This window comes from Oncorhynchus clarkii, chromosome 3 (genome assembly GCF_045791955.1).
Source record: "Oncorhynchus clarkii lewisi isolate Uvic-CL-2024 chromosome 3, UVic_Ocla_1.0, whole genome shotgun sequence".
In the NCBI taxonomy this organism is placed as follows: domain Eukaryota; kingdom Metazoa; phylum Chordata; class Actinopteri; order Salmoniformes; family Salmonidae; genus Oncorhynchus; species Oncorhynchus clarkii.
The window spans coordinates 2,254,823-2,271,045 of record NC_092149.1 but is presented as its reverse complement, the minus strand read 5'-3'; the positions used below and the strand labels follow the sequence as shown (position 1 = coordinate 2,271,045).

Here is a 16,223-nt window from a genome sequence, read left to right as displayed (position 1 = left end):
TAAATACATTGTGTTTACATGTCTTGCTAAAGGGCCTAAAAACAATCTTATTCGTTATTTGACAAAACAGAGTAATTTTACAGATCTGTGGGAAGGTGGAGGTAATTATCTCTCTCTGTTCTTACCTCACAGCAGCTGAGGTCTAACAACACTTCCTGTAGCCTCTCTGTGTTCTTACCTCACGGCAGCTGAGGTCTAACGACACTTCCTGTAGCCTCTCTGTGTTCTTACCTCACGGCAGCTGAGATCTAACAACACTTCCTGTAGCCTCTCTGTGTTCTTACCTCACAGCAGCTGAGGTCTAATGACACTTCATGTAGCCTCTCTGTGTTCTTACCTCACAGCAGCTGAGATCTAACAACACTTCCTGTAGCCTCTCTGTGTTCTTACCTCACAGCAGCTGAGGTCTAATGACACTTCCTGTAGCCTCTCTGTGTTCTTACCTCACAGCAGCTGAGGTCTAACGACACTTCCTTGATGTTGGGGTTACTGGCCAGACCGAGCAGAAGAGCTCTGCAAGGAAGACAACAATATTGTTTAATACATTTCAGGCAGACTCACTATTGGTTAGGTTTATAATAGAGACTAACAATGAAGAATACTATCTTACAGGATGAAGAATCCAGTCTAGTTTATGGGATGAAGAATCCAGTCTAGTTTATGGGATGAAGAATCCAGTCTAGTTTATGTATGGGATGAAGAATCCAGTCTAGTTTATGGGATGAAGAATCCAGTCTAGTTTATGGGATGAAGAATCCAGTCTAGTTTATGGGATGAAGAATCCAGTCTAGTTTATGGGATGAAGAATCCAGTCTAGTTTATGGGATGAAGAATCCAGTCTAGTTTATGGGATGCTGAGAGAGTGAAATATACACTGAGTGTACAAAACATTAGGAACACCTGCTCTTTCCCTGACATAGACTGACCAGGTGAATCCAGGTGAAAGTCACTTGTTAAATCCACTTCAGTCAGAGTAAACGAAGGGGATGAGACAGGTCAGAGAAGGTTTTATAAGAGTTGAGATAATTGAGACATGGATTGTTTGTCACATGGGATGACGCTGGAGAGACGAAGCAGGTAGGGGGACTAAAACATTTCATAAATAACGGACATGGAACGAGACAGGAACAGGAACAGGAACAGCGTCAGCAAACAGGAAACACAAACAAAAGACAATCAAAGCAGAAGTGGGGAACACAGCTGGGGAACTGATAAATATAGGGGAGGTAATATAACAAACAGGTGATGAGTGAGACCAGGTGAATCCAATATCGCTGATGCGCGTGACGAGGGAAGGCAGGTGTGCGTAATGGATGATAGGAGTGCGTGATGCAGGGCAGCCAGGCGCCCTCAAGCGCCGGGGGGGGGGGGGGGGGGGGGTGACATTTTTTATGTATTCAGAGGGTGAATGGGCGGGACAAAGGCTTAAAGTGCCTTTGAACAGGGAGTGGTCATAGGTGCCAGACACGTCAAGAACTGCAACGCTGCTGGGTTTTTCACGCACAACAGTTTCCCATGTGTATCGAGAATGGTCCACCACCCAAAGGACATCCAGCCAACTGGACACGACTGTGGGAAGCATTAGAGTCAAAATGGGCCAGCATCCCTGTGGAACGCTTTCAACACCTTGTAGTCCATGTCTGATGAATTGGGGCTGTTCTGAGGGCAAAAGGGGGTGCAACTCAATATTAGGAAGGTGTTCTCTATTGTAGCTCTATTTCCTATTAGGAAAAATATATATATTGGAGGGGAGCGTAAGAGAGAGAAGAGACAGAGAGAGAGAAAGAAGGAGATGAGAGAGAGGGAAAGTGAGAAGGAGGGACAGAAGAGATTGAGACAGAGGGGGGGAGAAAGACGGAGACAGAGAAAGACAGAGACAGAGGAGAGAAAGACAGACAGAGGAGAGAAAGACAGAGAGAGGAGAGAAAGACAGAGACAGAGGAGAGAAAGACAGAGAGAGGAGAGAAAGACAGAGACAGAGGAGAGAAAGACAGAGAGGAGCGAAAGACAGAGACAGAGGAGAGAAAGACAGAGAGGAGCGAAAGACAGATGGAGGAGAGAAAGACAGAGACAGAGACAGAGGAGAGAAAGACAGAGAGAGGAGAGAAAGACAGAGATGAGAGAAAGACAGAGACAGAGGAGAGGAGAGAAAGACAGAGAGAGGAGAGAAAGACAGAGACAGAGGGGGGGAGAAAGACGGAGACAGAGAAAGACAGAGACAGAGGTGAGAAAGAGAGAGAGGAGAGAAAGACAGAGAGAGAGGAGAGAAAGACAGAGACAGAGGAGAGGAGAGACAGAGGAGAGGAGAGAAAGACAGAGAGAGGAGAGAAAGACAGCGAGAGGAGAGAAAGACAGAGACAGAGGAGAGAAAGACAGAGAGAGGAGAGAAAGACAGAGAGAGGAGAGAAAGACAGAGAGAGAGTAGAGAAAGACAGAGAGAGAGGAGAGAAAGACAGAGACAGATGAGAGGAGAGAAAGACAGAGAGAGGAGAGAAAGACAGCGAGAGGAGAGAAAGACAGAGACAGAGGAGAGAAAGACAGAGAGAGGAGAGAAAGACAGAGACAGAGACAGAGGAGAGAAAGACAGAGAGATGAGAGAAAGACAGAGAGGACAGAAAGACAGAGAGAGGAGAGAAAGACAGAGAGAGGAGAGAAAGACAGAGACAGAGACAGAGGAGAGAAAGACAGAGAGATGAGAGAAAGACAGAGAGGAGAGAAAGACAGAGAGAGGAGAGAAAGACAGAGAGAGGAGAGAAAGACAGAGAGAGGAGAGAAAGACAGAGTCAGAGACAGAGACAGAGAGGAGAGAGACAGAGACAGAGACAGAGGAGAGAAAGACAGAGAGATGAGAGAAATACAGAGACAAAGACAGACAGAGACAGAGGAGAGAGACAGAGACAGAGAAAGACAGAGACAGAGGGAGCATGGTTAGTCTGCTCACTTCAAGGCCTCTGGAGGGAGTTTGGTTCCTGAAAGGTTGATGCAGCTGAGGGCCACGGCGCTGCTGAAGAAGTGCTTGAAGGATGGAGGCACATCTTTGCCTTTCCTGGAGACAAACAGAAGAGAGGATAGTAAGCCCAGGCAAGAAACGATACCTGAGAGGCCATAGTATAGTAGCCTTGTGAACCACAGTTGAACGCTGCTCTCCCGTTTCCTTTCACTTGCAGTGAAACAGAATGTGACCTCGCCAAATCAGGATGTGACCTCGCCAAATCAGGATGTGACCTCGCCAAATCAGGATGTGCTGAACGAGGCTAATAGTGTAGTATACAGGGAATACTGTCACAGCTAGGAGATATTAGGCGAGAAACCCAGTAGCCCTGATATGGCTACATTATTATGGTGTATATAAACCCAGTAGCCCTGATATGGCTACATTATTATGGTGTATATAAACCCAGTAGCCCTGATATGGCTACATTATTATGGTGTATATAAACCCAGTAGCCCTGATATGGAAACAGTCTTCATTATTATGGTGTATATAAACCCAGTAGCCCTGATATGGAAACAGTCTTCATTATTATGGTGTATATAAACCCAGTAGCCCTGATATGGATACATTATTATGGTGTATATAAACCCAGTAGCCCTGATATGGAAACAGTCTTCATTATTATGGTGTATAGAAACCCAGTAGCCCTGATATGGCTACAGTCTTCATTATTATGGTGTATATAAACCCAGTAGCCCTGATATGGCTACATTATTATGGTGTATATGAACCCAGTAGCCCTGATATGGCTACATTATTATGGTGTATATAAACCCAGTAGCCCTGATATGGCTACATTATTATGGTGTATAGAAACCCAGTAGCCCTGATATGGCTACAGTCTTCATTATTATGGTGTATATAAACCCAGTAGCCCTGATATGGCTACATTATTATGGTGTATATAAACCCAGTAGCCCTGATATGGAAACCGTCTTCATTATTATGGTGTATAGAAACCCAGTAGAATCCTTTTTATAAAACACAGCAGCTTGTCCTCCACTCCCACACCCTCCCTTATAGGCTATCTCTGTCCCCAGAGAGACTGTGATAGGCTAGCTCTGTCCCCAGAGAGACTGTGATAGGCTATCTCTGTCCCCAGAGAGACACTGTGATAGGCTAGCTCTGTCCCCAGAGAGACTGTGATAGGCTAGCTCTGTCCCCAGAGAGACACTGTGATGGGGTAATGATGTGAGGAAAGACACTGTGATGGGGTAATGATGTGAGGAGAGACACTGTGATGGGGTAATGACGTGAAGAGACACTGTGATGGGGTAATGATGTGAGGAGAGACACTGTGATGGGGTAATGATGTGAGGAGAGACACTGTGGTGGGGTAATGATGTGAGGAGAGACACTGTGATGGGGTAATGATGTGAGAGACACTGTGATGGGGTAATGATGTGAGGAGAGACACTGTGATGGGGTAATGATGTGAAGAGAGACACTGTGATGGGGTAATGATGTGAGGAGAGACACTGTGATGGGGTAATGATGTGAGGAGAGACACTGTGATGGGGTAATGATGTGAGGAGAGACACTGTGATGGGGTAATGATGTGAAGAGACACTGTGATGGGGTAATGATGTGAGGAGAGACACTGATGGGGTAATGATGTGAGGAGAGACACTGTGATGGGGTAATGATGTGAAGAGAGACACTGATGGGGTAATGATGTGAAGAAAGACACTGTGATGGGGTAATGATGTGAGGAGAGACACTGATGGGGTAATGATGTGAGGAGAGACACTGATGGGGTAATGATGTGAAGAGACACTGTGATGGGGTAATGATGTGAGGAGAGACACTGATGGGGTAATGATGTGAGGAGAGACACTGTGATGGGGTAATGATGTGAAGAGAGACACTGATGGGGTAATGATGTGAAGAGAGACACTGTGATGGGGTAATGATGTGAGGAGAGACACTGATGGGGTAATGATGTGAAGAGAGACACTGTGATGGGGTAATGATGTGAAGAGAGACACTGTGATGGGGTAATGATGTGAAGAGAGACACTGTGATGGGGTAATGATGTGAGGAGAGACACTGTAATGGGGTAATGATGTGAGGAGAGACACTGTGATGGGGTAATGATGTGAAGAGAGACACTGTGATGGGGTAATGATGTGAGGAGAGACACTGTGATGGGGTAATGATGTGAAGAGAGACACTGTGATGGGATAATGATGTGAGGAGAGACACTGTGATGGGGTAATGATGTGAAGAGAGACACTGTGATGGGGTAATGATGTGAGGAGAGACACTGTGATGGGGTAATGATGTGAGGAGAGACACTGTGATGGGGTAATGATGTGAAGAGAGACACTGTGATGGGGTAATGATGTGAAGAGAGACACTGTGATGGGGTAATGATGTGAAGAGAGACACTGTGATGGGGTAATGATGTGAAGAGAGACACTGTGATGGGGTAATGATGTGAGAGACTGTGATGGGGTAATGATGTGAGGAGACACTGTGATGGGGTAATGATGTGAAGAGAGACACTATGATGGGGTAATGATGTGAGAGACTGTGATGGGGTAATGATGTGAGGAGACACTGTGATGGGGTAATGATGTGAGGAGAGACACTGTGATGGGGTAATGATGTGAGAGACACTGATGGGGTAATGATGTGAGGAGAGACACTGTAATGGGGTAATGATGTGAGGAGAGACACTGTGATGGGGTAATGATGTGAGGAGAGACACTGTGATGGGGTAATGATGTGAAGAGAGACACTGTGATGGGATAATGATGTGAGGAGAGACACTGTGATGGGGTAATGATGTGAGGAGAGACACTGTGATGGGGTAATGATGTGAAGAGAGACACTGTGATGGGGTAATGATGTGAAGAGAGACACTGTGATAGGATAATGATGTGAGGAGACACTGTGATGGGGTAATGATGTGAGGAGAGACACTGATGGGGTAATGATGTGAGGAGAGACACTGTGATGGGGTAATGATGTGAAGAGAGACACTGTGATGGGGTAATGATGTGAGGAGAGACTGTGATGGGATAATGATGTGAGAGACACTGATGGGGTAATGATGTGAGAGACTGTGATGGGGTAATGATGTGAGAGACTGTGATGGGGTAATGATGTGAGAGACACTGTGATGGGGTAATGATGTGAGAGACTGTGATGGGGTAATGATGTGAGAGACTGTGATGGGGTAATGATGTGAGAGACTGTGATGGGGTAATGATGTGAGAGACTGTGATGTGAGAGGCTGTGATGGGGTAATGATGTGAGAGGCTGTGATGGGATAATGATGTGAGAGACACTGTGATGGGGTAATGATGTGAGAGACTGTGATGGGGTAATGATGTGAGAGACTGGTGGGGTAATGATGTGAGAGGCTGTGATGGGGTAATGATGTGAGGAGAGACTGATGGGTAATACAGATTTAAACAAACAAACATCTCTATCCTTGAACCATTACCCACTACTACTGTAGTCAATCTGACTGATCTGCAAAGAGGGTACTCTGTCTACAAATCAATCTCCAGGTGTTTGACAAATAAGAGTTAGAACACTGAGAATAGAACACTGAGAATAAAACACTGAAAACATAACTGAGAATAGAACATTGAGAATAGAACACTGAGAACAGAACACTGAGAACAGAACACTGAGAACAGAACACTGAGAACAGAACACTGAGAACAGAACACTGAGAACAGAACACTGAGAATAGAACACTGAGAATAGAACACTGAGAACAGAACACTGAGAATAGAACACTGAATAATGGTTCTAACATGCACTGCACATCATTAGTGATGTCCGTCCGATATGTTCTGTTCAATTCAGTTCAGTGAGGACAGGATGTAGTTTCACAGTAATCATATGGTCTGTTCAGTTCAGTGAGGACAGGATGTAGTTTCACAGTAATCATATTGTCTGTTCAGTTCAGTGAGGACAGGATGTAGTTTCACAGTAATCATATGGTCTGTTCAGTTCAGTGAGGACAGGATGTAGTTTCACAGTAATCCTTTTCTGGTTACCATGCCTCTATTTCGCCCAATCTAGAGAGAAGCCTTCCTACCCATTGAACCTGACACTGATATCAATACACTAACATCAACAAGGGCAGTCCAGGCTGACATTACATTCAGCAGAGCAGAGTCAGAGTTTTACTGTGCTGCCTGACCTCAGTGACCCCCTAAAGAGTGATGCATCAGGGGTCAAATGTCAGCTGACGGATGGCCATCATCATGTAGCCCAAATAATTGACTCTTCTACTCCTGTAATTTGGAGATTGAAAATTGCTCACAGGACTATTCTAACGAAAGTTGACTGTTTCCTTAACTTTGGAAGTATATAAGTACTTAAGGTTCCTTGACAACAGTTAGGGACACCAACTTTGGAAGTATATATACCATATATATATATATATATATATATATGGTGGGCCTTTCAGTTTAGGGGGCTGTGAAGTGGATAGAAATCTCAGTGTTGAGTTCCAAGGGTGTGAAAAGAGCTCTGTCCCAGGATCAGCTTGTGAATGTATGAGAGACAGAGAGAGGTAAAAACTGCAGCGGAGGCAGAAACAGGATTGGCAGATTGTTGATGTGTGTGAGACAGAGAGAGAGATAGACAGAGAGAGAGAGAGAGACAGAGAGAGAATTTTAATTTTTGTTGTTTTTCACTTTATATTTTCACTTTGTATGTTGTCTACCTCACTTGCTTTGGCAATGTTAACACATGTTTCCCATGCCAATAAAGCCCTTGAATTGAATTGAATTGAATTGAGAGAGAGAGAGAGAGAGAGAGAGAGAGGTGAAAACTGTAGCGGAGGCAGAAACAGGATTGGCAGATTGTTGATGTGTGTGTGTGTGTGAGACAGAGAGAGAGAGAGAGGTGAAAACTGTAGCGGAGGCAGAAACAGGATTGGCAGATTGTTGATGTGTGTGTGTGTGTGAGACAGAGAGAGAGAGAGAGGTGAAAACTGTAGGGGAAGGAGAAACAGGAATGGCAGATTGTTGGTGTGTCTTGTTTATGTGTACACGCCCTAGGGCTGGGTGAGTGACAGAAGAGGGAGAAGGAGATGGAGGGAGGAATAATTTATTTATATATTTTTAAACTCTTATTTTAACCAGTTAATTTGACTGAGAACACATTTACAGCAACAACCTGGGGAATAGTTACAGAGGAGAGGAGATGAATGAGCCAATTGTAAACTGGGGATTATTAGGTGTCCATGATGGAATTTAGCCAGGACACCGGGGTTAACACCCCTACTCTTACAATAAGTGCCATGGGATCTTTAGTGACCACAGAGAGTCAGGACACCTGTTTAACATCCCATCCGAAAGACAGCACCCTACACAGGGCAATGTCCCCAATCACTGCCCTGGGGTGATGGGATATATATTTATTTTTTTAGACCAGAGGAAAGAGTGCCTCCTACTGACCCTCCAACACCACTTCCAGCAGCATCTGGTCTCCCATCCAGGGACTGACCAGGACCAACCCTGCTTAGCTTCAGAAGCAAGCCAGCAGCAAGCCAGCAGTGGTATGCAGGGTGGTATGTTGCTGGCATGAGATAGAGGGAGGAGAGGGATGGATAGCTGTTTTGCTAAGGCATTAAAAACTGTTACCCCATAACGCCTGTATTCAGATCGTTCTCTTCCTGCTACACAAATCAGGAAGTTGAACCAATCCTTATTGGATGACGTAAGGTTCCTTGATAACAGTTAGGGACACCTCTGATTGGCTGATCAGGGTTGTAACCACTCCTGGTTACCTGTAAACCGTGCCTTTGACTCACATGATGAGGGTAAAGTGCAGGTCAGAGGGTAAAGTGCAGGTCAGAGGGTAAAGTGCAGGTCAGAGGGTAAAGTGCAGGTCAGAAGGTAAAGTGCATGTCAGAGGGTAAAGCTCAGTACTGTAACATTCATCTCTCTGGTGTTCAGCACTGTTGGATCCACAACATTTGAATTTACATGGTAAGAGAGAGAGAGAGATTAGAAGGACGTATCATCATCAGAACTGTCATCTCCGTGTGTAGCTTCACTGCTGGGTGGATATTGTGGACGTAGGACTGTATTTCAGTGGATTACTTTCTCTTGAAAAGAGGAAATTGTCGAGAGAAACTGAACGTATTCTTCAGAAGCTGTTACAGAACAGGGAGTGGCACTGTGTGAGAAAATGGCCTCCAAACGTTCTCTTCCTGAGGAGGATTTCTCATGTCCTGTCTGCTGTGGCATCTTCAGAGATCCTGTCATTCTGTCCTGTAGCCACAGCTTTTATAAAGCCTGTCTGGAATTATGCTGGAAACAGAAGGAACCCACGGGAATGTCCAGTTTGTTATATTGTTATACATTTAACTGTCCCAAGTGAAAGCCCTGGGTGGAGAGTTGATACAATTCCAAGTCTGGAATGTTAAAACCTCAGATTTAGGAAGATGAAAAATGTTCCTTTTAAGTCTATGAGTTTTATTTGTATACTTTTTAAAAGAATGTCTTCGGTGGGCTAATTGGCATTACCCAGAATAAGTATAAAAACTTTGCCATTCTGAAGAGGTTTATTCTTCCTGTTAGATTTATGGGAATATTGTTCCATTTAATTAGGTCTGCTTTCATATTGTTTAGTAAAGGGATAAAGTTATCTTTATAAATGTGTTGTTTGTTGTCAATTATTAAGCATCCTAAGTGTTTGATATTTTTTGTAGTCTACTTAAAAGATTGCAGTTTTTTTCCACGTACCTTTTATATCATAAGATTTTAGAGTATTCTGAAAATATTTTTAGCAGGGGAGGGGGGGCATTGAGTTTTCAATATTGATCAGGTATATCAGGAGATTGTCTGCAAATAAGTTTAGTTTATACTATTGTTTACCAATACTGATGATACCTGCTACATTTGGGTCCTGTCTAATTCTTTCTGCAAGCGGTTCAATTGCCAGTGCAAACAGGAGGGGGGAGAGAGGACATCCTTGTCTTGTGCCCCATTCTAAAGCAATTTCATCATTTTTATAAAAATGCATTATTTCATCTGGAAAGTTGAAAGCTTCCAAAGTTTTGAAGCAAATAGCCAATTCAAGATGGTCGAAAGCCTTTTCGCCATTGACATTGAATAAATCTATATATTTTTTGCATATTATATTGTACTGAAACATGTTCTTGTATTTGTTTGTAAGTGTCTATTTAAAAAATACATGTTTGATTGATATGTATCTAGTCTGGTAAAACTTTTCCCATTCTATTGCTTTACCACTTTTAAGAATCAATTGTTTATATTAATCTAATTATCCAGGGTCAATCGTGGTTGTTATTCTTACAAGAGTGTGCTGCATTGGGGAACATTTAAAGCTAGTTTTGTTTCTAATGCAATTCACTTTCAAATGTGAAATTACGGTATATTTATGTGATAAACCATCACACCACCTCCTCCATGCTTCACGGTGGGAACCACACATGCGGAGATCATCCGTTCACCTACTCTGCATCTCACAAAGACATGGCGGTTGGAACCAAAAATCTCAAATTTGGAATCATACCAAAGGACAGATTTCCACCGGTCTATTCTCTATTGCTCGTGTTTCTCGACCCAAGCAAGTCTCTTCTTCTTATTGGTGTCCTTTAGTAGTGGTTTCTTTACAGCAGTTCCACCATGAAAGCCTGATTCACGCAGTCTCCTCTGAACAGTTGATGTTGAGATGCATCTGTTACTTGAACTCTGAAGTATTTATTTGGGTTGCAATCTAATCTAATAATAATGGACTATTGTTTCTCTTTGCTTATTTGAGCTGTTCTTGCCATAGCCCTATATGGTAAAATAATAAGTCTATACTATATTCTGCATACCATCCCTACCTTGTCACATCACAACTGATTGGCTCAAACGCATTAAGAAGGAAATACATTTTAACAAGGCACAATTTAAATATATTCCAGGTGACTACCTCATGAAGCTGGTTGAGAAAATACCAAGAGTGTGCAAAGCTGTCATCAAGGCAAAGGGTGGCTACTTTGAAGAATCTAAAATCTCAAATATATTTTGATTTGTTTAACACTTTTTTTGGTTACTACATGATTCCATATGTGTTATTTCATAGTTTTGAAGTCTTCACTATTATTCTACAATGTAGAATAGTTTTAAAAAATAAAGAAAAACCCTTGAATGAGTAGGTGTGTCCAAACGTTTGACTGGTACTGTATGTCTAGATTGAACTTTAGATAGACCTCTCAGTAGTGTTATCCATGTGCTCTGTGATGATCTGATGATGATGTGAATGGTTGGGTGTGGTGTCTCATTATGGTATGGGTGTGGTATAGGTGCAGTATGGGTGCGGTATGGTTGTGGTATGGGTGCGGTATGGTTGTGGTATGGGTGTGGTATGGGTGTGGTATGGGTGCGGTATGGGTGCGGTATGGTTGTGGTATGGGTGCGGTATGGTTGTGGTATGGGTGTGGTATGGATGCGGTATGGTTGTGGTATGGGTGCGGTATGGTTGCGGTATGGGTGTGGTATGGGTGTGGTATGGTTGTGGTATGGGTGCGGTATGGTTGTGGTATGGTTGTGGTATGGGTGCGGTATGGGTGCGGTATGGTTGTGGTATGGGTGTGGTATGGTTGTGGTATGGTTGTGGTATGGGTGCGGTATGGGTGCGGTATGGTTGTGGTATGGGTGCGGTATGGGTGCGGTATGGTTGTGGTATGGGTGTGGTATGGTTGCGGTATGGGTGTGGTATGGATGCGGTATGGTTGTGGTATGGGTGCGGTATGGTTGTGGTATGGGTGTGGTATGGGTGTGGTATGGATGCGGTATGGTTGTGGTATGGGTGCGGTATGGGTGCGGTATGGTTGTGGTATGGGTGTGGTATGGATGCGGTATGGTTGTGGTATGGGTGCAGTATGGGTGTGGTATGGTTGTGGTATGGTTGTGGTATGCTGTCATGTTATTGTTGTTGTTTCTACAGTAATTGCCTCTCTGGGAATTGAATTGATATTAAAACAGAAAATTAAATCATATAAAACATTTTTTTTAAATTTGACCTTTATTTAACCAGGTAGGCTGGTTGAGAAATGTTCTCATCAGACAGCTTCTCTAATTAACAGCTATCAATCCTCCTGAGTTCGGACACATTGATAAATGACAACCACCCACAGACTAGCTAAATATTAATATATTCATATTTAAATACATTACAATCTGAATACAGCTGCAAAGCCACAACATGGGGTCTTTGGTGGCAGCCATACAAGAACTAACACTTTGTGACCAACTGGGCCATGTGTGGAGATCAAATGAATGAGCTACATGAGATAATGCTAGGACTAAAAGATATGTATTATGATAAGATGAGATGACCCCGTGGCTGAGGCAGAGGGTCTGTGGTACTCTACTGCTGGTTGTTATATTATGGGATGTCGTGGGTCTCACCTATGTGCAAATACACTCTTGGACATGTTGAGGACAGAGAGGTTCTGGACGGAGCCCCTCAGGAGAGCAGAACACACCTGGAATACAGAGGAATTGGTTAGAACAGATATTAGCATTAGCAGACCTTTAATACAGAGGAGTGGATTAGCACAGATACCAGCTTTAGCCAATAGCATTATCCATTAGCATTAAGACACCTATAATACAGAGGAGTGGTTTAGCACAGATACCAGCTTTAGCCAATAGCCATTAGCCATTAGCATTAACACACCTACAATACAGAGGAGTGGATTAGCACAGATACCAGCTTTAGCCATTAGCATTAACAGACCTATAATACAGAGGAGTGGATAAGCACAGATACCAGCTTTAGCCATTAGCTATTAGCATTAACACACCTATAATACAGAGGAGTGGATTAGCACAGATACCAGCTTTAGCCATTAGCCATTAGCATTAACACACCTATAATACAGAGGAGTGGATAAGCACAGATACCAGCTTTAGCCATTAGCCATTAGCATTAACACACCTATAATACAGAGGAGTGGATAAGCACAGATACCAGCTTTAGCCATTAGCATTAACACACCTATAATACAGAGGAATGGATGAGCACAGATACCAGCTTTAGCCAATAGCCATTAGCCATTAGCATTAACACACCAATAATACAGAGGAGTGGATTAGCACAGATACCAGCTTTAGCCATTAGCATTAACACACCTATAATAAAGAGTGGATTAGCACAGATACCAGCTTTAGCCATTAGCCATTAACACACAGAGGGACTTGGATGAAATGACTGAATGACATGTATGTGTACATTTATTTTGCAATGCTCACGCACGCAACGTGGCCAGTTTGGTCAGCATGTTAGTCTATCCTGTTTGATGCAACACCATCTGACCATGGGACATGGTGATTCATGGGAGTGGTTACAATGTATCACTGATCAAACGTTCTGGTAAGGCCCATTGGACATGGTGATTCATGGGAGTGGTTACAATGTATCACTGATCAAACGTTCTGGTAAGGCCCATGGGACATGGTGATTCATGGGAGTGGTTACAATGTATCACTGATCAAACGTTCTGGTAAGGCCCATGGGACATGGTGGTTCATGGGAGTGGTTACAATGTATCACTGATCAAACGTTCTGGTAAGGCCCATGGGACATGGTGGTTCATGGGAGTGGTTACAATGTATCACTGATCAAACGTTCTGGTAAGGCCCATTGACATGGTGGTTCATGGGAGTGGTTACAATGTATCACTGATCAAACGTTCTGGTAAGGCCCATGGGACATGGTGGTTCATGGGAGTGGTTACAATGTATCACTGATCAAACGTTCTGGTAAGGCCCATGGGACATGGTGATTCATGGGAGTGGTTACAATGTATCACTGATCAAACGTTCTGGTAAGGCCCATGGGACATGGTGGTTCATGGGAGTGGTTACAATGTATCACTGATCAAACGTTCTGGTAAGGCCCATGGGACATGGTGGTTCATGGGAGTGGTTACAATGTATCACTGATCAAACGTTCTCGTAGGGAAACATTTAAACGAAGTTGGGATCCTTAATGTTAAGAGAAATCCATAACCAAATGTTTTATCTTCCCCCCCAACACATAATTAAAATCAGTGCCGTTATCTCAAAACATAATTTTCCATGTTATAGTCTAATTAGAATATATGGCTATAAAACCAGAGAGGAAGAGGCAAACTTTAGGGTAACTTTAGGGTAACTTTAGGTAACTTTAGGGTAACTTTAGGGTAACTTTAGGTAACTTTAGGGTTACTTTAGGGTAACTTTAGGGTAACTTTAGGTAACTTTAGGGTTACTTTAGGTGACTTTGCAGGGCAACACAGTTCATACTTAGTGAGACACAGATTACCAGATAAATGCACATTGTTCTGCCTGCCCCTCCTCTCCCTCCCTCCCTCTGAGTGGGCGGTGGTGTTTTTGTCTCCTCATATGAAACTACAGTAGGCTGTATCGATGAGTCTATTCAGATATCCTGGTACGTCGCTCCTCGGAAACACCTTGGTTACGGCCTGTTTGTTTTGTCTTTTAGGGTAGGCGACACTACGGCTATTTAAACGCCGACACGAAACCTTCTCTGGAGACACGCACGCACGCACGCACGCACACACGCACACACGCACACACGCACACACGCACACACGCACACACACACACACACACACAGACACACAGACACACAGACACACACATACACACACACACACACACACACACACACACACACACACACACACACACACAAGACTATTGTCTCACTCACCAGGTCCAGAGAGCAGTCTGTGTTAGACAGGTCCAGAGTCGTCAGGCTGTTGGGTTGGCCCAGGAAATGGTAGAAATGCTGGTAGAAAAATGGAGGAAAAAAAACAAGTTTTAGCAACAAGACAGTCTGGATGGATGGATGAATGATGGTCTGATGCTGTCTATAGGTAACAGGTGATACTGTCTGGATGGATGAATGATGGTCTAATGCTGTCTATAGGTAACAGGTGATACTGTCTGGATAAATGATGGCCTGATGCTGTCTATAGGTAACAGGTGATACTGTCTGGATGAATGATGGTCTATAGGTAACAGGTAATACTGTCTGGATAAATGATGGCCTGATGCTGTCTATAGGTAACAGGTAATACTGTCTGGATAAATGATGGCCTATAGGTAACAGGTAATACTGTCTGGATAAATGATGGCCTGATGCTGTCTATAGGTAACAGGTAATACTGTCTGGATGGATGAATGATGGTCTGATGCTGTCTATAGGTAACAGGTGATACTGTCTGGATGAATGATGGTCTATAGGTAACAGGTAATACTGTCTGGATAAATGATGGCCTGATGCTGTCTATAGGTAACAGGTAATACTGTCTGGATAAATGATGGCCTATAGGTAACAGGTAATACTGTCTGGATAAATGATGGCCTGATGCTGTCTATAGGTAACAGGTAATACTGTCTGGATAAATGATGGCCTATAGGTAACAGGTAATACTGTCTGGATAAATGATGGCCTGATGCTGTCTATAGGTAACAGGTGATACTATCTGGATAAATGATGACCTATAGGTAACAGGTAATAATGCTTCCTGCCAACGTATAGTGATTTCTCTGAAGGCCATTGTATCTCTTGTCAGGGGTTGTCATGGGTGACCCTTCAAGATTGTGATCAACAGCTATACTGAGAGCACTGAGGTCATCAGATGTGTGTGTGTGTGTGTGTGTGTGTATGGGCATGCGTTCCCATGGGAACCCCTAAACAAAGCTACATCAGGCCTGACGGTCTCAGAAAGTGAAGGCTTCTAATCCATCACCCTTTAAGCCAATCAGAAGGACTTGTCCTCTGACATCAACCTTCCCATCAGTCTCTAGTAGCTCACAGTGTGTCAAGATCTACAAGGTGATCCTACAGAGTCAGATGACTGATTTAAACCCAGCTGAGTACAGCCTCGCCACAGAGACACAGGCATCAACACTGAGCTGGGTAGAGAGACTAGCGAACACAATCGATGTGGTATGATTGATGCTAGATGTCAGTGTGATTCGGACAGCGGTTGCGTCTCCCTGGCTCGGAGGAGGGGGAGACGCCGCAATAGGACTCGGTGTGTGAAGACTAGACGACCTGGTTCCGCTGGATCTCTCCCGTCTTCAGTTAAGTCTTGTTTCAATATCTGTGCAAATGAACAAAACGTCCCTTTCTCCTCTCAACTCTACCCATTATGACTCTGTTATTAAGGAAGTGACCAAGACAGATGTGACCATGTCGCCACCTACCGGGATGTCGT

The 16,223-nt window shown here is 43.7% G+C and overlaps 1 protein-coding gene across 1 annotated transcript in view; it reads right to left on the bottom strand.

Annotated features, from left to right (window-relative positions):
- The window catches only part of LOC139386524 (F-actin-uncapping protein LRRC16A-like), a 202,334-nt gene that overhangs the window by 69,392 nt on the left and 116,719 nt on the right, over nt 1–16,223 (bottom strand). The window contains exons 13-17 of the mRNA XM_071132127.1: nt 16,213–16,223; nt 14,708–14,785; nt 12,397–12,473; nt 2,942–3,046; nt 444–513 (exon numbers count right to left, since the gene is read on the bottom strand). The exon at nt 16,213–16,223 is cut by the window's right edge and continues 93 nt beyond it. Coding sequence (XP_070988228.1) covers nt 444–513; nt 2,942–3,046; nt 12,397–12,473; nt 14,708–14,785; nt 16,213–16,223 — 341 coding nt within the window. The remainder of the gene's footprint in view (nt 1–443; nt 514–2,941; nt 3,047–12,396; nt 12,474–14,707; nt 14,786–16,212) is intronic.